Source organism: Neodiprion lecontei, chromosome 5, assembly GCF_021901455.1.
Source record: "Neodiprion lecontei isolate iyNeoLeco1 chromosome 5, iyNeoLeco1.1, whole genome shotgun sequence".
NCBI classification, from domain to species: Eukaryota; Metazoa; Arthropoda; class Insecta; order Hymenoptera; family Diprionidae; genus Neodiprion; species Neodiprion lecontei.
In genome coordinates, this window is record NC_060264.1 from 14,873,321 (window position 1) to 14,898,038 (window position 24,718).

A 24,718-nucleotide genomic window follows, 5' to 3' on the forward strand; every position below is an offset into this window, starting at 1 on the left:
AATGATTTAATAAAATAAAAAATGATTTATTTGAACGAATCATTTTTCTCAAATTGAAGAATAAATAATTGATGAAAATTAAAAATATGAAATGAAACGAATAATAATTTATCTATTGGCTTGTTTTCTTTAAATTTCATAATTATTTCTAATTCATTGTATAAATGTTCCAAATTACAATATATAAAGTGTATTGAATAGCATTTTTCTAATGAATGATATTTTCATTTCAATTAATATGTGAGCAGATGATTAAAAAATATCTAGGATTTCCCTCATAATTATACATAATTTCAAAAAATTTACATAATGAAAAAGAATTTTTTTTTTTTGAATTCCTCTTTTTTCAAAAGTAAATTAAAAATTATCTTACATATATATATATGTATACACACACACACATATATATATATATATATATATATATTGATATATATTTATATTAAACATTATTATAATAGAATATAAATGGAGGTAATCAAGTTGAATAATTCTATGAAATGAAAAATTATTTATTCAAATAAATTATTTTTCTTAAATTTAAGAATAATCAATTTTCAAGAATTAAAAATATGAAATTAAATAAATGATGATCCATCTATCTGTGTTTTTTCTTTAAATTTCATAATTAGTTCTAATTCATTGTATAAATGTTCCAAATTACAATTCATAAAGTGAATAATTGGCATGTTTTTAATGAATAATATTTTTATTTTAATTATTATGTGAGCAGATAATTAAAAAATATGTAGGATTTTCCTAATAATTATATACAAATTCAAAAATTCAAATCACGTAAAAAAATTTTTTTTCTCAAAATTTCTCTTTTTTTAAAAGTAAATTCAAAATTATAATATATATATATATACACACACGATTATATACATATACATATTTATATATATTCATATTATACAATGATATAATAAAATATAAATGGAGGTAATTAAGTTAAATAATTGATTAGAATAAAAAATTATTTATTTAAATAAATTAATTTTTTTAATCTGAAGAATAATTAATTTTCTAAAATTGAAAATATGAAATTAAATGAATAATAATATTTCTATCTGTATGTTTCCTTCAAATTTCATAATTAGTTCTAATCCACTGTATAAATGTTCCAAATAACAATTGTTGAAGTAGATTAAATGGCATTTTTCTAATGAATAATATTTTTATTCTAATTATTATGTGAGCAGATAATTCAAAAATATATAGGATTTTTCTACCGATCATGTATAATTTTAAAAAATTTGAATAAAGTCATGAAAAATTTTTTTCTTTTCAATTCCTCTTTTTTTACAAGTGAATTCAAAAATTTAATACACACACACACACACACACACACACACACACACACACACACACACACACACACACACACACACACACACACACACACACACACACACACACACACACACACACACACACATATATAAACTGACGTTCGTGAAGCACTCAAGCGGGACTTCACGACAAACCTGGAGATTAAACGGGTCAACTTGACCAAGGTTACACCAAGAGGACAACGTGCGGCCTTCTGTGAGATAGACGAGGCCAGTGCAACCCAGGCCCTCGATAAAGCTCGCATAAAAATTGGATGGGTGAACTGCCGCATTCGCCCAGTCGTAAAAGTGACCCGATGCTTCAAATGCCTTGGGTATGGGCACCAAACACGTAGCTGTACGGGACCCGACAGGAGCAATTGTTGCTACAAGTGTGGCGGCGAAAACCACAAGTCGCAAGACTGCGCGGTGAAGCCAAAGTGCTTTCTTTGTACGCCGGACAAAGAAGTCCATGATGGCTTATGTCATATCGCCGGCTCCGGAGTTTGTAAGGCATTTCGCACCGCACTTGCCGAAGCTGCGAGAGGGCCGAAATGACGCGCTTATTACAGGGCAACCTGAACAGGTGCGCTTTGGCGCAAAATTTACTACACCAGCGTATCTTTGAAGACAAGATCGATATCTGCCTCATCTGCGAGCAACATCTGAACATCCAGGACAGAACATGGTTCGCTGATAAATCCGGCACGGCAGCGATCTGGATCGCAAACACGAAGAACGTCACCGTCGACAGCAGCGGATGCGGACCAGGATACGTCTGGATCAAAACCCCAACAGCCTATATTATGAGCGTCTACCTTTCACCCAATGAAGGGATTAGTGTGTTCCGCCAGAAAATGGCAAACATAGAAGACATCATCGATAAGTTCAACCAGGAAGTCATCGTAGCTGGTGATTTCAACGCGAAATCGGCTGAATGGGGTGCTGATTTCTCCGACACTAGAGGCAACGAAGTAGCAGACTTTGCAGCAAGACTTGACCTCATAGTGCTGAACACCGGAAATACTACGACTTTCAGAAGACTAGGATATCAGGAATCCATCCTCGACATCACGTTGGCGACTGCAAGGATCGCGAATATGATCGAGGATTGGACAGTATCAGAGGAATACAGTGGCAGTGATCATCAATATGTAACATTCAGTATTCGAATGGCAGCTATTTCGGTACCTCGTCGTGATCATCAACCGCGGAGGTGGAATGCCAAGAAGCTCGACTTAGACGCACTGCGAACTTCTCTGACACGAAGCTCGTCGTCTTTCCAGAACAACACGAATCCGAATACCCGTAATGAGACGGAAACATTAGTGTCAAAAACAATGGGATTGATTGTTGCCGCATGTGATGCTTCTATGCCACGATTGAAAAAACAAGGCTCTCATAGGCCGGCATATTGGTGGTCACTAGAGATAGCAGAGCTTCGGAAAACATGCCACAAGCTACGTCGACAAGCGACGAGAGCTGCGAAACGCTCTCGGGACCAAAACCTACATTCGACCGAGTACAAGCAGGCTAAAAAGAACTTAAACCGGGCTATTAAAGCAAGCAAAGCGAAACTGTGGCAGGAGATCTGCAATGACCTTGACAGAGACATCTGGGGTAAAGCCTACCAAATTGTCGTCAAACAACTTGGAAAAGCCTCACCAGAACCGCCGAAGCCGCCTGCTCTAATGAACAGCATCATAGCGGAGTTATTCCCAAAACACCAGCCGCGGAAGAAGAGGCACTATGCAAAAAACGGCACAACACCTTTCACAACCAAGGAGTTGCAAGATGCGGCTAAGACCATCAAGACAGGAAAAGCACCTGGCCCCGATGGCATTCCGGCATCGGTGATCAAGACGGTAGCCCTGGAATTCCCAGGAATACTCCTGAGCTCGTACAATGCATGTTTGGCAACCGGCACATTCCCCACGACCTGGAAGCGGCAAAGATTGGTCCTTTTAGACAAAGGGAAGGGAACTCCTATAACACCTTCGTCGTTTAGACCACTTTGCATGCTGGACATTGCCGGAAAACTACTCGAGAAGCTCATCCAGGGAAGGCTTCGAAACGACATTGACCGTGCCGGAGGTTTTGCTATTAACCAACACGGCTTTCGAAAGGGCCGATCGACAATCAGCGCGATCCAGAAGGTCATAGGAACGGCGAGAGAAGCATGGTCTGGTAGCCTCAAAGCTCGCAAGGTGTGTCTTGTCCTCACACTAGACATTAAAACTCGCCTTCAACAGTGCTAATTGGGGCGACATTTTGGATGCATTGGAATACAAATTTGAAGCCGAGCCAGAAAATCTGGCAATAGTAAACGACTATCTCGACGAACGGACGCTGATAGCGGAAACGACAGAAGGCCCACAAGAGCATGACATCACAGCCGGCGTGCCGCAAGGTTCAATTATGGGACCCGATCTGTGGAACGCAGATTACGACGAGCTCCTGGAAATCCCGTTACCGAAGCAAGTGGAACTCACGGGCTTTGCAGACGACGTCGCAGCCACATTAGTGGTGGACAGCGCCGAGGAGGCAGAAATCCTAATTCGAGCAACCATTGATGCCGTTGAAACTTGGCTTGAGAAGCACCACCTGAAACTCGCCAAGCAAAAAACTGAAATGGTCGTCCTGACTCGACAAAAATGGTTTCCTAAACCCTTCATTGTCGACACGGGCGAGACAACATTGAGGTCTACCAGGACACTGCGTTACCTAGGAATAGTGATCGACGAGAAACTATCTTTTCGCGAGCACCTCGAAAACGCATGCACGAAGGCCAACAAGACGGTATCCAGTTTATCAAGGATCATGCTGAATACAACAGGACCACGGACCAAAAAGAGAAGGGTCCTCTTGGAAACAGTCCACTCAGTATTGCTCTACGGAGCAGAAATATGGACAGACATTTTAAAACAGAAGACATACCGACGCAAGATGGCAGCAGTGCAGCGCCGAGGCGCACTCAGGGTTACCTGCGCATACCGCACGGTTTCTGAAGCGGCTGTATTAGTCATTGCGGGAGCAGCACCCATCGATTTATTAGCGTTCGAAAGAGCCAAGCTCTACGACGCTAAAAAGAACGGCGACAACTCCAAAGAGGCAATAACGAGAATAAAGAAAGAGACGCTACAGGAGTGGCAGGACCGATGGACCACGGGAGAGACGGGTAGATGGACGGCACGCCTGATCCCGAACATCAACGTCTGGCTCTCTCGGAAGCATGGAGAAATGGACTTCTTCCTGACCCAGTTCTTGACGGGCCATGGCCAATTCAACGACTACCTCTTCAGGATGAGACTACATGACAGGCCGACATGCAAGTATTGCCCGGACAAAATTGACGACGCCGAACACACGTTCTTCGAGTGTGTTCGGTGGAAGGACTACAGGAGCAGCATCGAAGAGAGTATAGGCACCAGGCTCTACCCCCCAAGCCTGGTTACCTATATGCTCAAACAAGAAGGAAACTGGTCAGCTGTTGCAACTTACGCACAGCACCTTCTGAAAGACAAGATTGCAGAAAGGGACCAGTAGCCAGGAGTAGGCGTCGCAAGACGCAGCACGGACTGGATTGATGTAATGCTAACGCGGTTCCAATCCAGTCCTCCCCGTAACATCTGCGGGGAGAGGGGAAGAGGAGTGTTTTTTTTTAGTGGGTAAAAATCTCCACACTACCGACTATCGTTATCCGCCGTAGGATGGGCGGCGGAGTATTAATGATGGCGGTGTCTTCTGAAGATCTTTTTTCGTACCTCTTTATAAAAAAAAAAAAAAAAAAACACATATATATATATGTATATATATTTATATATATTTATATTATACAATTATATGATAGGATGTAAATGGAGGTAATTAAGTTGAGTGATTCAATAAAATGAAGAATGATTTATTCAAACAAATTTTTTTTTCTCAAATTGAAGGATAAGTAATTTATGAAAATTAAAAATATGAAAATAAATAAATGATAATTTATTCATCTTTTTTTTTTCAAATTTCATAATTAGTTTTAATTCATTGCATAAATGTTCGAAATTTTAATTCATAAAGTGAATGATATGGCATTTTTCTAATGAGTAATATTTTTATTTTATTTAACATGTGAGCAGATAATCAAAAAATATGTAAGATTTTCCCAATGATTATATACAATTTCAAAAATTTAAATCATGTAAAAAAAATTTTTTTTTAATATTTCTCTTTTTTTAAAAGTAAATTAAAAATTATAATATGTATATATATACACACACACAATCATATATATATATATATATATATATATATATATATATATATATTTATATACATTGATATTATACAATAATATGATAGGATATAAATGGAGGTAATTAAGTTGAATAATTCAAAGAAATAAAAAATTATTTATTCAAATAAATTATTTTTCTCAAATTGGAGAATAAATCATTTTTAAAAATTAAAAATATGAAATAAAATAAATAATAATCCATCTATATGGTTTTTTTTCTGATTTTCATAATCAATTCCAATTCATTGTATAAATGTTCCAAATTACAATTCATAAAGTAAAGAAATGGCATTTTTCTAATGAATAACGTTTTTATTTCAATTAATATGTGAGCAGATAATTGAAAAATATGTAGGATTTTCCTTATAATTATATACAATTTTAAAAATTAAAATCACGTAAAAAAATTTTATTTTCTCAAAATTTCTCTTTTTCTAAAAGTAAATTAAAAATTATAATATATATGTATATACACACACGATTATATATATATATATATTCATATATATTCATATTATACAATGATATAATAGAATATAAATGGAGGTAATCTCTCTATCTAATAAAAAAGTTTCAAACAAATGAACGTAGAAAAAGATTATAATAACAATAGTATACGCATGAAGTTGGCGGTGGGGTGAGATCCCGAAAACAAAACAAAAAGCATCTAGCAAACCCTTTGACAGCTGTCATCGGCTGTTCATGACAGTCTTTGACAAATATCTTCATAGGTATCTGTTTCTGACGCGCAAAAAATGAACATGCAAACGAAAATTATCACGATGATTTCCGACAGGAATTGTCTTTTTCGCGCGTTGGCGTATTGTGTATACGGCATTCAAGATCGACACGCAGAGGTGAGACTGAGTATCGTTTCAAATATAATGGATAATTGGTCTACATTTGCGGGTTTTATTACAGGTAATGAGTCAAACGGTGCTGTGATTAGGTGACCTGGTGATTACAAATCACATGTGAATAAAAATGCAATATATGCAGCTGCGGATATTTTTAAGATATGTTTAATCGTGTATCGCGAAGAACAAATTCATCCACACCGGATCGGATCACAAAATGGAACACAATTCTCGCTACTCTTCACCGGCGACGGAGACAGTGGACACTTTGATGTCTTGCAGTACCAAAATAAAATTCAGATAGTGAGTGATAAGTATGAAAAGTAACAATCAAATAATAGTAAATCTAAATATATCACCAAACAGTCAAAAGGACAGCCAGGATTTACGATGACAATGGAGAAAGGAGGAGTTTCAAGCAGCAGACAAGGCGATGAAGATGGTGGATGGTCGGAAGTATCACAAAAGAAAGAGGAGAATAAAATTGTAAGTGCGAAGAACCAAATAAGCCAGAGAATAATAATAAACAAATATTCCTATAACCAGGCAAGAGGACGACCATGATAGATGTTGACCACAAGAAAAAGAGGTGTTTCACGGAGTGAACAGCAACATAAATATAGAGAAAAAAAAAATGTAAAGAAGGTGATTTTGGAGAATAACGGGCAGAGCGGTAGCAAAAATAATTCAGCAAGTCAAGGAGATAGACAGATATCAATAGAGACGGAACACCAATTTTCAACCAACGAATGGAAGCTTAGATTGATGAAAAAAAGAAAAGTAAGCACAGAAGGAATTGAAGTGGACAGCAAGTGCAGGACCTGTCATTAAATCAACATGAAGGAATTCGCCTGTCTACTAGACAATGCGTAAGGAAATAGTGAGGCGCGAAGCGCCGAACAACGAGGCGCGCAGCGCCGAGCGCCCGAGGCGCGTAGCGCCGAGATGGGGTTGGCGCGCGAAGCGCGTAGGGGCGAAGCCCCTAGTTGAGTTAAATAATTGATTAGAATAAAAAATTATTCATTCAAATAAATTATTTTTCTTAAATTGAAGAATAATTGATTTTTAAAAATTGAAAATATGAAATTAAATAAATAATAATATATCTTTCTGTATGTTTTCTTCAAATTTCATAATTAGTTCTAATTCATTGAGTAAATGTTCCAAATTATAATTCATTAAGTAAAGAAATGGCATTTTTCCAATGAATAATATTTTTATTTTAATTAATATGTAAGCAGCTAATTGAAAAATATGTAGGATTTTTCTAATAATTATATACAATTTCAAAAATTTAAATTATGTGGAAAAATTTTTTTTTTTCAAAATTTCTTTTTTTTTTAAAGTAAATTAAAAATTATAATATATATATATATACATACACAATCATGTATATATATGTATGTTTATATATATTCATATTATACAATGATATAATAGAATATCAATGGAGGTAAGCAAGTTAAATAATTGATTAAAATAAAAAATTATTCATTTAAATAAATTAATTTTTTTAATCTGAAGAATAATTGATTTTTAAAAATTGAAAATATGAAATTAAATGAATAATAATACATCTATCTGTATGTTCTTTTTAAATTCCATAATAAGTTCTAATTCATTGTATAAATGTTCCAAATAACAATTGTTAAAGTAGATTGAATAGCATTTTTCTGATGAATAATATTTTTATTCTAATTAATGTGTGAGCAGATAATTAAAAAATATATAGGATTTTTCTACCGATCATATATAATTTTAAAAAATTTAAATAATGTAAAAGAAATTTTTTTCCTTTTAATTCCTCTTTTTTTAACAGTACATTATAAAATTTAATATATATCTGTAAATACACACACACATATATATATTCAAATATGTATATTTATACATATTCATATTATACAATAATCTGATAAAATATAAATGGAGGTAATTTAGTTGAATGATTCAATGAAATAAATAATGATTTATTTGGACAAATTTTTTTTCTCAAATTGAAGGATAAATAATTTATGAAAATTCAAAATATGAAAATAACAAAATAACAATTTATCTATCTGTATGTTTTCTCTCAATTTCATAATTAGTTCTAATTCGTTGTACAAATGTTCCAAATTTCAATTCATCAAGTAAATTGAATGGCTTTTTTCTAATAAATGATATTTTTATTTTAATTAATATGTGAGCAGATAATTGAAAAATATATAAGATTTTCCTAATAATTATATATAATTTCAAAAAATTCAAATCAAGTAAAAAAATTTTTTTTTCTAGATTTCTCTTCTTTCAAAAGTGAATTAATAATTATAATATATATATTGTGACGTGGTATTTCGTACCCAGTCACTTTGTTTAATTATCGCATTTCCCTAGGTGCAGATATCGCTAGAAATAACGAAAGCACGTCTGAGGCCAATACTCCAAAAATGAACGACTAATTATCTTTAAGTTGAATTCTCTTTACTAAGCTAATTGTATGCTATTTTCTAATTTTGTAATGCTCTACGAGAACCATCCGCGAGACCTTCGCGTCAGGATACCAGGACACTGCCTGACAGGGGTCACGTACCAGCTCAACATCGACCACCACCGACTACAGACGAACGAATACCGCTGAAACCACTCCCGATGGATGCCTATCTAGTTGTCGAACAGGGTCGTGCGTGATGCACAAACAGCAGCTCCAACTATTTGAGACTTATCGGCCAGGAGCCGAACCACGAACGAATGCTTCTACCGCTCGGATGCATCGTTAGGCGGCGTACAGGGCTGTGCGTCAAAAACACAACAAAGCCTCCCGTCGACGATACTTATCAGCCTGGAGCTGAACCGACCCTAACATCTACTAAGTCGTTGACTATCCAATAGAAGACGGTTTTCTCTTCACGAACCGTCTTATCGAAGGACTGCGGCGTGGAATAGGCTAATGATATGCTGACCACGTGGATCTGGTGGATCTAGTGTGGGGATCCGGGTTGAGGGCCATCACCACCAGATCGTTCCGGCATGAGGGCTTCGATGAGCGAGGGCCGGGATGCAGCGCCGACGAAATAGCTACAACGGGGAGTACCAGTAAAGCAAGGAGTGAGTTACAGTCGATCGCAAGTCCAAAGGACCGGTGACGTAATATTGCCGCACACCTCAATATCGCAACACATGAGCAGTACGCCCCCCCCCCTCTCGACAACGATACCGCATAGCTGAAGGAAAACATCTCTAACCACCTTCCGACGTCCCGATACCTCGATACCTGTCGTCGAGGGAAAAGAAAAACAAGCGGCGAGGGATTATCGCCGCCTACCCATGGACCAGGCCTACGCGACCTGCTGGTCCAATTAAAATACCGCAAATTTGAGGAAGAATCACGTGACAGCAGCTCGACGAAAATCAGGATCATCGCTCATCTCGTCACTCTACGTTCAGTTCTCGTATCATACCGACGTGCTATCGTAGTCTTCTGTGCCTTATCGCTACCTTATCGCATTCTCTCGCACCTGTTATATCTTCTTTTACGTAAGTGAGGTTCCTTTTCTATTTTGTGAAGCCACGAGATTACTTGCAATATGTCGTACCTTTACCTTCATCTCTTTCTCTCTTTACTTTGCAGTTGGTCTGCTTGAGCCAATTGGGCTCGTATCTTTTCTCTTTATCTTGCAGTTGGTCTGCTTGAGCCACCTGGGCTCGTACCTTATTCTCTCTTACCTCTTATCTTGTCCCTTTCACTGTCTTATTGCAAGTAACTTCGCGACTGGTTGATTATTACTTACGCATTGTAGTGACTATTGCTCATTTTATTATCTTTCTCTTCTGGAATATTTGACTGTCTAATATCGCTGTCTAGCAGCGCGTTCCGTTGAAGGATCAATTTTTATCTTAGCTATTGAGCATTGCTATTTTGTTATATTTTCTCTGATTAGTTATATCTGTCTCTTTACCTATTATCGTTGATTATCGTATCTTAGTGAGTGTACCGCGGGAGCGATCTTACATCGCCGCGCGGTCCCGCTCGTCGTTCATTTGACATTGGAGTATTGTGCCGTATCGCATAACATCTTTTTCACTATTTTCTTCGCTGATATCGCTGATCGTAGTTGTCCGTAGTCCATTTGGTTTGCCGTACGTTGCATACTAATTATCTTGAATATTGTTTGTCTTATCTTGAATTGCCTTTTATCGTACCGAATATTATCTCTCTTTCTCTCGCGCTTACCGCAAACTAGAGGCTACGTATTATCTGTTATTCTCTATATTTTATGCTAATTTTCTACTTGACCTGTCGCTTGAATTTACCTTGTAATTTATAATTCCCTGTCTGCCTATTTCTGATCATTCTGGTAATGTGATAACTATCACAATTGTTGTATTTCGCATGTGTTTATAATCGCTTCTCATATTTTATGATTTATTTGCTTACCGCTTAATTTAAGTACAGTATATCTTTTTCTGTTCTGCCTATCTATCATAAAACCGTGTTAATCATTACCGTTAGTATCGCGAGCTTGCGCATATTTCCCGCTTATTCGGAAAACGTTCCGTTATTTGTTAAATCTCTCGCTTAACCTTTCTCTGGTTGTAAATATTGTTCATTATCTCATTTATCGTAATTGTATCTCAATCTCTTCAGCTGCTTGCTTGTCATTAAACTTATCGCTTCTTGCTTAATATATTTAACATTATTCCTGCTTCACCTGTTTCTTATTTTATCTATTGGATTCGACTCCGCCCCTCTACCATTATCTTGTCTCTCTGAGCGAACTGTGCAAAACCGTCGTAGAACCTGACCTTACCTTTATCTATTACCTTTACCTTTACCTTTGTCTTTTTCTCTAATTATCTATTTTTGACGCATGTGCGTCTGGCGCCCAACAATCGTATCTTTCTCCCTTAGTATCTCTCTCTCTATCTAATTATTCAGGTGAGTGACTGCGCCGTAGGGTAACCAATTATCGTTCTATCGTTTTACCCTCAACTGTATGAAAAATATTGGTTACAATATATATATATACACACACACATATATATATATTAGGCTGATTCAAAAAAAATGGCTAATTTTTTTTTTTCGAAATCCCCACATAAAAACTTCCGAGAAGGTGTGAAAAGACGCCTGTAAAAAGCAGAGCTCTTAATATTATTATTTAGAGGTCGCGCATCGGGAATTTCTATTTCTCATTTAAGGGAGCTTTCCAGTGTGAAATTTTCAAAAAATCAATTTTTTTTTTTTTGCTTTATCGAATAGTATACACTCTTCCGAATATTCCCTGAAATTTTCATGCCGAAATTCAGATTATTTTGGTTACTGTACAGCATTTTTTGGAAGAAGGCAACGGAGCGCTACAGCTACCCGTACGACCGTTATTTCTATTGTCTCGTTCCTACCTGCACGGACATGAACTTGGCTCGCCAATTGTCGAAAATGTGAATTCGGACTATTGCATAATTTGCCGTTAATTAGCCGTAAATTAGTCGCGCGACTTATTTTTTTGTCGCACTCAATTTTCAAAAAAAAAGCGGATGGCGTGCTAAATTCTTGAGAATCAATCAATCACTGTGTGTGGCAACTAGCCCCAAAGCACGTATTCTGCGGCAAGCAGATAGTAGAAATCGCTACGCAGTGTGCTGTGTGCACCTTCAATGAAGGTTACGACCCAATTTTAAAAATTTTGGAGACGATGGGATGCACGATAGGGCCGAGCGCCGCAGATTTCACCGCTAAGTACAAGAATGCGCGCATCACCCAAGCAAACCGCCGGGCGTCCCTGGATAGCAAAGAGGCGAGGACAGCTCGTCGGACTGAACAATCCATTGAGCACGATCTTTTCGAAGAAGCAGAAGGGATATTGTATGGACCTGGCATCGCTGATTGACCGTAAGTAAACGATTTACCTAAAATTTCCTCACTTGAAACTTTGAACGCGTTTTTCTCGAAACAGCATTTTTCAAAACGGTGTCCAACTTGGAGGGCAGAGTTTTAAAGCTATCGAGTTGAATTTTTTACACAATATTCTTAACGTCATTGTTTATCGTGCTATGGAAGCTTTTTTTTTTTTTTTGACATCTTCCTATTTTTTTGTAAAAAAAACTGCCAAAAAAAATGCTAAAATCGATACTTTTTGTTCAAACCGGCGCCATTTTTGTAAAAAAAAAAAAAAAGAAAAAAGCCTCCATAGCACGAAAGCCAATTATATACCGATCAATAATCTTTTTGTGTTTTTTGTTTCAGATCAAAATTGTGACCCCCAACGTGGACACCACATCCAAGTGCATTTTCTGCAACAATTGTTTCATCATTTTTATAGATATTAATTAATAAATAAATCGATCTTTAAAAATGTGTTTTGTATCCTTCAATACCCAATTAATATACAAAAAAAAAACCAGACCGATTAGATTATTTTTTCTTTAAAAAAAAAAATCGCGAAAAACAGCGATTTTTCGGGCTGTCACACTGGAAAGCTCCCTTAAATAACACAGGAAGAAATTTTTTATAATTTTGCAATTTCGTATTTTTGCAACGGCTCATTGAATCAGCGGACCAAAGCATATTCTTGTAGGAAATTTGACGCTCTACAAAAAAGGTCCTTACAAAGTTTTCGATAGACACACTCCTTCAAAAGTTATTCGAGGTCAAAGTTGAACTTACAAAAAAATTCAATGTTTTTTTTTTTTTTTCGATGATACTATGAATCTTTTCTCAATATTTTGCTAGTAATAATATTTCCTGATGTATTTTTGCTATTCGGAGATTTTTTTAACTTTACTTATAAGTAGATTCGTCTTTCGGCACAAAACCTTTGGTTTAGGCGCTTTTTTTCAAACGAATGAACTGAAGTTGCTTTATTAAAAAAAAATTACTTACAGTAGCTCATTCAGAAATGGAGTTCACTTGTTTACCGACATAACCTAAAAGACACATGTTTTGATTTTCCTCGTTACTGTGCCACATTGTTTCTAACTCTCTTTTCAATCGAACTTCAGATATTACTATTTATTATTTTGCTCTCTAAGTTTATTGTTTTGTTGTTTATCATTTCATTGACTATAATGGAAAATAAAAAATACTTAATTGGTGATATCAAAGAAAATCTTGTTGGACGAAAATTACCAACAAACGGAGAGGTTTTATCAGCGTTCTTATATCAGCATTGTATACACAAACTAACATTAAAAAAAAGTGCTTCAGGTACAATAAAAAAAGTTGAAGAAAAATGGTTACAAGCTGGACTTCCAACTTGCAAAAATTCTCATGCTGTGCAGAAAGTTTTACAATTATTTAATGAATGGTTGAAACTCAAGAAAAGTCGATATCGAAAAAAATCTACTACGCAGAAAAAAAAAGAGACAATGTTAAAAGAAAAGTTTGTAAAATTATTTGATATTGCTCGTTTAGATCCGAAGCAAAAACTTGATGATACAAAAAAACTATTTTTGGAATCTCAACGATCTAACAAACGTTATGGATTTATTGACACAAGTGCTTCAAATGAAGAAATTCATCAAGTTGCCATGGATATTGATGTTGATGGTTATTATTTATTTTATTTTTTTAGAAAACAATTATTTCATATTTTATCTCAAATAGGATTGCATTTGTTTCTTAAGTATTAGCTGTTAATCATATATATTTGATAATAGGTATTAATCAGCCTACAACTAGTAGTCCAGTTCAGGATGGTAGTATTATTTCACGGTTCCAATCGACAATTGGTACAGGAACGACATCTGGAAGTCAACAATCAGAAATGTTTTCTGACTTTGAACCTCCATCTAGTCAGCCAAATCCTCCTCCTAAAATTGATATAATGACTCCTGAACTTGTATCTGCCCTCGATCGAGCAAATGTTACTAGTCGAAATGCTACTTTTATCTTAGCTCCTGCTTACCAAAGTATTGGAATAGATATTGAAACATTAAATTTAAGCTACAGTACTATCCGGCGAGCCCGTCTTAGATTTAGACAAGCTATCGCAGAGCACTTGAAAGAAAAGTTTAAAACTGAAGATCGCTATACTGTACATTGGGATGGTAAAATTTTAACTGATTTGACCGGTTCTGAATCTGTAGATAGAATTGCAATAATATTATCTACTTCGAACGTCAATCAACTCCTCGGTGTACCAAAAATATTTGACGGAACTGCAGAAAATCATGCTGTAGCTATATTAAATACATTGGAAGACTGGAAAGTTACTCCTTACATTAAGGCTATGTGCTTTGACACTCCAGCAGTGAATACTGGTATGGTTTGTTTCGTTATCTTTAAATAATTGAAAATCTAGTTAATACCTACTAATTAATACTATTTTCTCACTTATGTTTCTCTTAATAATTGGCACTATCTTTAATTTACATATTCATACATTATTTACAGGAATACTAAATGGCACAGCCGCTTTGATTGAAAGAAAATTGAACCGGAAACTAATTTGGTTACCTTGTCGCCACCACATTTTCGAAATTATTTTGAAAGGAGTTTTTGAGGTGTTTTGGCCCACAACTTCTGGTCCCAGTGTACCTATTTTTGGGCGATTTAAAAATTGGTGGAGCAAAGCCGATCATTTAAAGTATCAAAGTGGCATGAAAGATGAATTTGTTGCAAATGCCTTGAATACAGACAGACTTGAAATAATTAATCTCATCGATAATTTCTTAACGGTATATTTCTTATAATTTATATTTGAAATAGTTGGGAATTCGTGTTTAAAGATTTTAATTAAAAAATTTTTTTAAACAGGTTACTCAGCCAAGGAATGATTACAAAGAACTTCTCGAGTTATCATTGATTTTTCTTGATGGTCTTCCAGAAAATGAGATAAGTTTCAAATGTCCAGGAACGATGCATCATGCTCGATGGATGAATAAGGCCATTTACAGCTTGAAAATTTTCATGTTCAGAGACCAATTTTCTCTTTCTAAACGAGAAATTAATAGTTTGCGTCAAATATGTATTTTTATTATTTTAATCTACATTAAAGTATGGTTTACTTGTTCGTTGGCAATCGAAGCACCGAATAATGATTTGCAATTGTTGAAAAAGTTACTTCTTTGCGAGGAAATTCAATCATCAGTCGTACTAAAAGCATTAAAAAAATTTAGTGATCATCTATGGTACATGAATGAAGAACTAGCAGCACTGGCATTGTTTGACAACAATGTCTCAAATGAAATAAAAAAAAAAATGTGTGAAGCAATTATTAATAATAAGGAGAGTAAAATTATTCGAGAAAAACGATACGTTGCTAAAGGAATCGAATTGGAATCATTTTTTGATAAAGATTTAAGTGAATTCGTCTCGAAAAATTCACTCATGCTTTTTGAAGCCTTCGATTTATCATACGATTTTCTTGAAGTCGACGTATCATTATGGTCTAATAATGAAAGTTATAGAGATAATTTAGATTTTTTTAGAAGACTTTCTGTAGTTAATGACTCAGCAGAACGAGGTATTGCTCTGATTGAGGATTACAACAACTGTTTAACCAAGAACGAAGAACAATTACAGTATCTATTGCAAGTCGTCCAAGAACATCGTCGTAGTTTCCCAGATTGTAATAAAACAACCTTGAAATAGTCTTTATTTGAGAATATTATAGACGAGAAATCTAACTGTGAAAGTTATAGAATATAACACAATAAATATATCTGACTATAATTGGGCTTTTTCAATCATTAATTTTCCCATCGAGTCAATATAAAGTTACCTTACAAAAATGCGATGTTAAATAATAAACATGTTATCATGGAGAATCCATAACTGATGCACTTGACTATTTAAAAATGTAATTGTTCCGAAATCTATCTTCTTTATAACAAAATAATGAGAAAAGATTCATAGTATCATCGAAAAAAAAAAAAACATTGAATTTTTTTGTAAGTTCAACTTTGACCTCGAATAACTTTTGAAGGAGTGTGTCTATCGAAAACTTTGTAAGGACCTTTTTTGTAGAGCGTCAAATTTCCTACAAGAATATGCTTTGGTCCGCTGATTCAATGAGCCGTTGCAAAAATACGAAATTGCAAAATTTAAAAAAATTTCTTCCTGTGTTATTTAAATGGGAAATAGAAATTCCCGATGCGCGACCTCTAAATAATAATATTAAGAGCTCTGCTTTTTACAGGCGTCTTTTCACACCTTCTCGGAAGTTTTTATGTGGGGATTTCGAAAAAAAAAAATTAGCCATTTTTTTTGAATCAGCCTAATATATATATATATACATATATATATATTTATAAATATTCATATTATACAATAATATGATAGGATATAAATAGAGGTAATTAAGTTGAATAGTTGATTGAAATAAATAATTATTTATTTGTATATATTAATTTTCTTAAATTGAAAGTATGAAATTAAATGAATAATAATATATCTATCCGTATGTTTTCTTCAAATTTCATAATAAGTTCTAATCCATTGTATAAATGTTCCAAATTATCATTCGTAAAGTAAATAAATGGCATTTTTCTAATGAATATCATTTTTATCTTAATTAATATGTGAGCAGATAAGTAAAAAATATGTAGGATTCTTCTAATAATTATATATAATTTTGGAAAATTCAAATGATGTAAGAAAAAATTTTTTTTCTCAAATTTTCCTTTTTTTGAAAGTAAATCAAAAATTATAATATATATATATATATACACACACTCATATAGATATGTATATTTATATATGTTTATATTATACATCAATATAATAGAATATAAATAGAGGTAATTAAGTTGAATGATTTGATGAAATAAAAAATGATTCATTTAAACAAATCATTTTTCTCAAATTGAAGAATAAATAATTTATAAAAATTAAAAATATGAAATTAAACCTATAATAATTTATCTATTGGTATGTTTTCTTATAATTTCATGATTATTACTAATTCATTGTATAAATGTTTCAAATTACAATTCATAAATTAAAGAAATGGCATTTTTCTAATGAATAACATTTTCATTTTAATTATTATGTGAGCAGAAAATCGAAAAATATGTAGGATTTTTTTAATAATCATCTACAATTCCAAAAATTTAAATCACGTGAAAAAAATTTTTTTTTCAAAATTTCTCTTTTTTTAAAAGTAAATTAAAAATTATAACATATATATATATATACAAATACAATCACATACATATATGTATATTTATATATGTTCATATTATACAATGATATAATAGAATATAAATGGAGGTAATGAAGTTGAATAATTGATTCAAATAAAAAATCATTTTTTCGAATGAATTATTTTTCTTAAATTGGAGACTAATTCATTTTCAAAAATTAAAAATATGAAATTAAATAAATGATAATCCATCTATCTGTGTGTTTTTTTTAAAATTTCATTATTAGTTCTAATTCATTGTATAAATGTTCCAAAGTACAATTCATAAAGTAAATAAATAGCATTTTTCCAATGAATAAGATTTTTATTTTAATTATTATGTGAGCAGATAATTAAAAAATATGTAGGATTTTTCTAATAATTATATATAATTTTAAGAAATTCAAATGATGTAAAAAAAATTTTTTTTCAAAAATTTCATCTTTTTTCAATGGTAAATTGATTATTATAATATACATACATATATATACACACACACACACACATATATATATATATATATTTATAGAAATTTATATTATACATTATTATAATGGAGTATGAATGGAGGTAATTAGGTTCAATAATTTATTAGAATGAAAAATGATCCATTTAAATAAATTATTTTACTTGAATTAAAGAATCGTTAATTTTTAAAAATTAAAAATATGAAATTGAATGAATAATCATCTATCTATCTGTATGTTTTCAGTAAATTTCATAATTATTTCTAATTCATTGTATAAATGTTCCAAATTACAATTTATAAAGTGAATTAAATAGCATTCTTCTAAAGTATAAAATTTTTATTCTATTTGATGTGTGAGCAGATGATCAAAAAATATATAGGATTTTTCTAATAATTATAAATAATGTGAAAAAAAAATTTTTTTTTCAAATTTTCTTTTTTTAAAAGTAAATTAAAAATTACCATATATATATATATATATATATATATATATATATATATATATATATATATATATATATATATATATATATATATGCATACACACACACATATATATATATATATATTTATATATATTTATATTACACATGATTATGATAGAATATAAATGGAGGTAATTAGGTTAAATGATTTAATAAAATAAAAAATGATTCATTTAAATAAATTATTTTTCTCAAAGTAAAGGATAATTAATTTTCAAAAATTGATAATATGAAATTAAATAAATAATAATTTATCTATCTGTATGTTTTCTCTCAATTTCATAATTAGTTCTGATTCATTGTATAAATGTTCCAAATTTTAATTCATAAAGTAAATTAAATGGCATTCTTCTAATGAATAATATTCTTATTTTATATAATATGTGAGCAGATGATTAAAAAATATGTAGGATTTTCCTCATAATTATATACAATTTTAAAAATTCGAATCATTTGTTACGCCCCGACATACCGCCTTGGCGTACCTTTTTTTTCAAAAATTCCATTTCATTTCATTTCTTTGATTACTTCAATGCGCATATATCATTTCATCAAAATCTCATATTCTAATAAGAGCAAGTTCCACCCCTCCTGGCAAAAGTCACGTAGAGACCAACAATGATCCCTAGTATAAGGTTCAACTTTCGTTTATTTAGCTGGTACCAAGAACTGAGATGAGAGACTGCTGAATTAGCATCAGTAGCGCTCAGCCTGAAAATATCCCTCTTTTTAAGTTAAAACTATAATCAATAACTAGGATAAACCACTACCTTTAGAACCACCAAATTAAAACAGATTACTTATTGGAATGTATGAATGAATGTGTGAACATTGCATGTAAATATCTTTTGTTCATATCATCAATGTGTCACCAACGAGATTGAGAATCGTCGGAACACCGTCGAAGAGCGAGAAGTAACGCTGACCATGTGGATTTGGGCACCAGGAGGTCGCCCTCGCACCTCATTGGCTAATTACCGTTGTAACTAATTACAACTGCAGCTCCTTGGACCCTCGGGCCCCAGAAGCCGCGTCTTTCGTCTGTCAAGTCGCGACGTGCGTGGACGTAAACCCGGATTAGCCCTCTCGAGCAAGAGTAGCGTTTGGAAAATCTTAGTTGTGACCGACCTAAAGTCTCGCGCTAATTCGTCAAATTCGAGCATTCAGTTATTCTGTTAATTGCAAGAGACTCACTATCTTCTACGTTTCCATCTTTTCTGTTCTTTACTAAATCTCATCATTTCGCGAATAGACATTTTTATGCCGTTTCATTTTCTATAATTGAATCGAGTTCGGCCCTGATTCAACCGAATCAGGTAATCTTAAGTAATAATAATAATAATTTCACTATCGTTTTTAATAAATAAATCGTTGCAATCAATTTTAACATACATCAAAATCAGAAAATTGACACTTTCAACTATAACTTCCGATAACAAGATATCATTCCAAATCTAAAAAAAAAAAAACTAAGTGACCGACGTTCAACATCTTTCGATTGATCAACTCTTCCAAACTTGAGGTGAGGCCCCTGGTCCAGAAATCTACCGACGCAGACCGACACGATCCGACGGCTCTCAATCTCGTCGACCGATTCACCTAAAGCTAAGTCAATCCGAGTGTTAATCTTCGAAATTGAACGAATTCTTGTTTCACCTTTATAATCAAAATCTACTTCAGTAATTTTCATTCAAAACCAAGTCTAGAATTGGTGGCTAGCTTCACTACCCCCAATTAAATCGTACTTATTGTTACCAAGAATTAACGAATAGGACTTAACAATAGTATATATAATTGATTTAAGACAATCTAAAAAGAGAGATACAATACAATAATCACGACGAGCTAGTTAACCATTGTTCAGAGTAGATGTTCCTGGTACCAAATAATAATATCCATTAGAATAGAACAATACACGATTTTATTTATAAACTTGAACACTTTATAAATTGTTATTTTCGGCTCATACCGGGACAATCTCTTGAAACTATACATATAACGCGCATGCGCCAAATAATTTAATCTCATTGGTCGGTGAAATAGCGCCGCGGTGATGTTTTCATCTGCTGAGCAAGGCGCCAACGTACACAAAATGAAACAAAAGCTGTAATTCTCTCGCGCGTAAAGCCGTGGATTGAGGTTATGCTGCTGTTCATTTTTACGTAGCATGAATTGTTCAAGAAGAATAGTATCGTTCAGCAATACCGTGGTTGATTTCGGAAGATATTCAACCGACGCAATAAAGAATTTAACGGAAAAGCAAATATCAAATGATACAGAAATTGGGTGTTATTTATTGAAAGAAGAAATCTGAAATTCAACGTGAAATGTCATTAACAAGTGGGAGTCTGGACAAACAGAAGTAGGTAAGTAAAAACAATGTTTATTGTGAACAGATTCTTTATTTACATAAAATTAAAAATAAATGAATGGTTGAGACCCAGTAGATATTTCCAGAGTAGATTCGTTATGGTGCAGTGCTCCAGAAGTCAGTAATTAGTGCCGATGAACATGAAATAAATAAAAGAAATGAGTAACAAGGAATAAAGAAATTATTCATCTTAAACACGAAGCTTAGGAGGACAAAGAGTAGCATTTAACAGAAAACGTACCCGACGCAATACTCACAAAAACCCTCGCCGTCATCATTGATTAGTTGACAAAGTTTTTGCAGCTCCATTGTACAACAATCAATGTTCCGTTAACAAAGAGGGTTCACCAGATATCCAAGAATAAAAAGAGAAAAAGAACAAAGTCAATATTACAGTGTAAATCATGCTATTAATGAAAAATTAGGAAACAAAACAATAACTTACAAGACAATCGTCCGATAACACTGGGAGACCAATCTCCACTCTTCTGATCACCCCTCGTCTGGCCATTGGTTGCCTTTCAAAAAGTGCTGCCTTTTTTTTTGCCTTCAAAAATACCGAAAGATCCTGTTTGATAATAATAGCTTCTAATATTTTCAGGTACGAAATAATTCATTGTCAAAGCGGGACTAAATTTGTCAGGCATGGAAGCATGTAAGTAAATTTCCAATTACGTGATCTTTGACAATGACAATATTTTAACATGGATTCAATGATAAAATTGGTTTTTTTTTCAGCAGGCTCGAAGTTTAAACTTTAATTAACACGAGGACAATTATGCCTTACCTGATGGTCAAAACGTTTAGGTGGCAAGGATCCTGGTCTCTCGAGCGGTGCAATCATTAGAACCATCGAACCTGGTTGTTTCGTCAGACATCAGGTGCCAGAGTGAATTTTATCAGGCCATCGCCACCTTCTTAACATCAGTTGAGGCAAAATTGAAGAGCGGGATGTACTACAGATCATAATGGCTGAATATCCCATCATTTTACTTTGATCGAGCCAATAGCGATAAGTTTGTTACTTAACCATTGCTGCCAATTCATTCTACCGAGGAATCATTCTGTGCACCATTGTAATTTAAGCATTATTATTGACCAGCATTGTTTTTCAAACTTTATACCATTTGATTAGATATGTTATTTTGAAGCTTACTTTTACTCTCTTTGGCATTGAATTCAGATGAATAGTTTTTCAAGTCCTCAATTAGATTGTAGGGTTGAATTTTGCTAGGCAAACTGAATCAATCTAAATCTAGAACTGTTAAATAAGTTCAGTTAAAAATGTCGTTAAATTTAATCTTAGTTGACGGTGTCATCTGGCTAGCTAGTTGCACGATAACTTGAAACCAAATTCAATTTTACACTCTTTATAGGGTCCTACGCTGAGACTGAAAGCTTGTGAATCTCCATGTACCGCAATTATTTCTGCATTTCATGTTAGCATTATCTGGAGCAAAAAAATCCCATTTTGAGATTCAAAATGGAACCTGAAACACAGAGTTATTCAATAGCTCGAATTGAAAACCAAGAATTTTATAATGGTTTCTGCAACAAAGGGACTCTTTCCAAATATCCTTGTTAGAAGGTGATGTTCGGAGGACTATGAACAAGATATTGTATCGGATAACATTATTTGGAAAAAAATCTTCGTAAACTTCGTTAAAAACTAGATATTCATTTATTTTGATGGAACAAGGGACACAATCTTTACATTACTTTAAAATTGACATTACTCTAAAACATGATTGTCCTTGAAGCTCATTGTGACATTGAGGCGCATTTTGAGAAACTTGATTTTCAACTTGTGTCACAGGATGTGATTTACGTTCCTGAGTTCTACGCTTTCGATTATATTTTCTTTGTTTCGAACTGCACTAACATGAAATACAGAAATCATTTCAATAAATCTAATATTACTTGAATTTTCAATTTGAGTATTAGGTTCCCTTCATTTATTTCATCGAACATCATTGAAAATTTGCGAAATAAATTCTGATAATCATTCGGAAATTTTAAATAGTAGTAGCAATAATTTGTTAATCGGAAAAAATACATTGACTATCGACTATTCGTAAATTTTGTTGAACTATTTTCAAGAAAAAAAAGATTCACAGTTCCGTTACAGATAGTGAGATATTTAAATTTCTTGAACGCTCGGTTTAATGTCTCATTTTCGAAAGTGATAAAATTCAATATTACCGCCTGAAATCACAAAAGAGTGAGAAAGTTGCTTAGTTGCTCGAAAGATGATCTTTGTACGTCTGACAAATTGAATGGGCAGATAACAGTGAATATCAGAGTTTTAATTATTTTAGCCGTATCACCTGTTGATAGATAAAAATTCCATTGTTATTTCTAATGTACGAAATAATAAAAATGATTAAATAAAGTGTTCGCACCTACCTGCTGCCTTTCTTCCAAGCACCCAACATTTAAACAGATTTCTCATTTTAGTCGAATAAAGCCAATTTTCAAAGAGCATTAGCATCAACTTTCCGAGTCACTACCTCGACTGTTTAAGATTCTAACCTCAAAAATTCGTATGAACTACAACGCCGCCAGAAACAGAGTTTGACAGCTCAAACTCGGAGTGGTCAACCTGCCCGAGCAGCCGATAAAACTCGCGCATGCGCAATATATGTATAGTTTCAAGAGATTGTCCCGGTATATCATTATCACCATTGATTGTTACCAGACATTTCAATAACCAAATCGAAACAGAATATACTTCAACTTTTACCAGTTAAATCATATTAAACATTTATTTTGAACGACCTTCTTCCTATTTTTATTATTGTAAAATTGCCTCAACAATTTAAACAAACCTCACAGACCTGTACAGGACTATAGCAACACGATCCTACAAATTACCGGCTTATCGAAAGGTAGGTCTTTTCTTAGTTTTAATAATTATTCATTGTCGTTACGTGGGAGCTTGATTATTCAATTAATCATTAACTACAACCGCTCAGTACACCCTCACCCCCACGTAACACATGTGAAAAAATTTTTTTTTCCAAAATTTCTCTTTTTTTAAAAGTAAATTGAAAATTATAATATATATATATATATACACACTCAATCATATATATATATATTTATATATATTTATATTATACAATAATATAATAGAATATAAATGGAGGTAATTTAGTTGAACAATTTAATGAAATAAAAAGTTATTTATTCAATTAAATTATTTTTCTTAAATTGGAGAATAAATCATTTTTGAAAATTAAAAATATGAAATTAAATAAATAGTAATCCATCTATCTGTGTGTTTTTTTTAAATTTCATAATAAGTTCTGATTCATTGTATAAATGTTCCAAATTACAATTCATAAAGTAAAGAAATGGCATTTTTTTAATGAATAATGTTTTTATTTTAATTAATATGTGAGCAAATAATCAAAAAATATGTAGGATTTTCCTGATAATTATATACAAATTCAAAAATTCAAATCACGTAAAAAAATTTTTTTTCTCAAAATTTCTCTTTTTTTAAAAGTATATTCAAAATTATAATATATATATACACACACACGATTATATACATATATATATTTATATATATTCATATTATACAATGATATGATAGAATATAAATGGAGGTAATTAAGATAAATAATTGATTAGAATAAAAAATTATTTATTGAAATAAATTATTTTTCTCAAATTGAGGAATAATTGATTTTTGAAAATTGAAAATATGAAATTATATAAATAATAATATATCGATCTGTATGTTTTCTTCAAATTTCATAATGAGTTCTAATTCCTTGTATAAATGTTCCAAATTACAATTCATAAAGTGAAGA

General features: G+C 32.9%; 1 protein-coding gene across 1 annotated transcript; it reads left to right on the top strand.

Annotated features, from left to right (window-relative positions):
• The first annotated feature begins 13,328 nt into the window (after positions 1-13,328).
• Positions 13,329-16,041, top strand: LOC124294399. Its single transcript, XM_046739350.1, has 4 exons — positions 13,329-13,995; positions 14,106-14,708; positions 14,842-15,125; positions 15,205-16,041. Exons 1-4 carry the CDS (start codon positions 13,515-13,517, stop codon positions 16,039-16,041), a joined length of 2,205 nt encoding a protein of 734 aa, XP_046595306.1. The 5' UTR covers positions 13,329-13,514.
• The last annotated feature ends 8,677 nt before the right edge of the window (positions 16,042-24,718 follow it).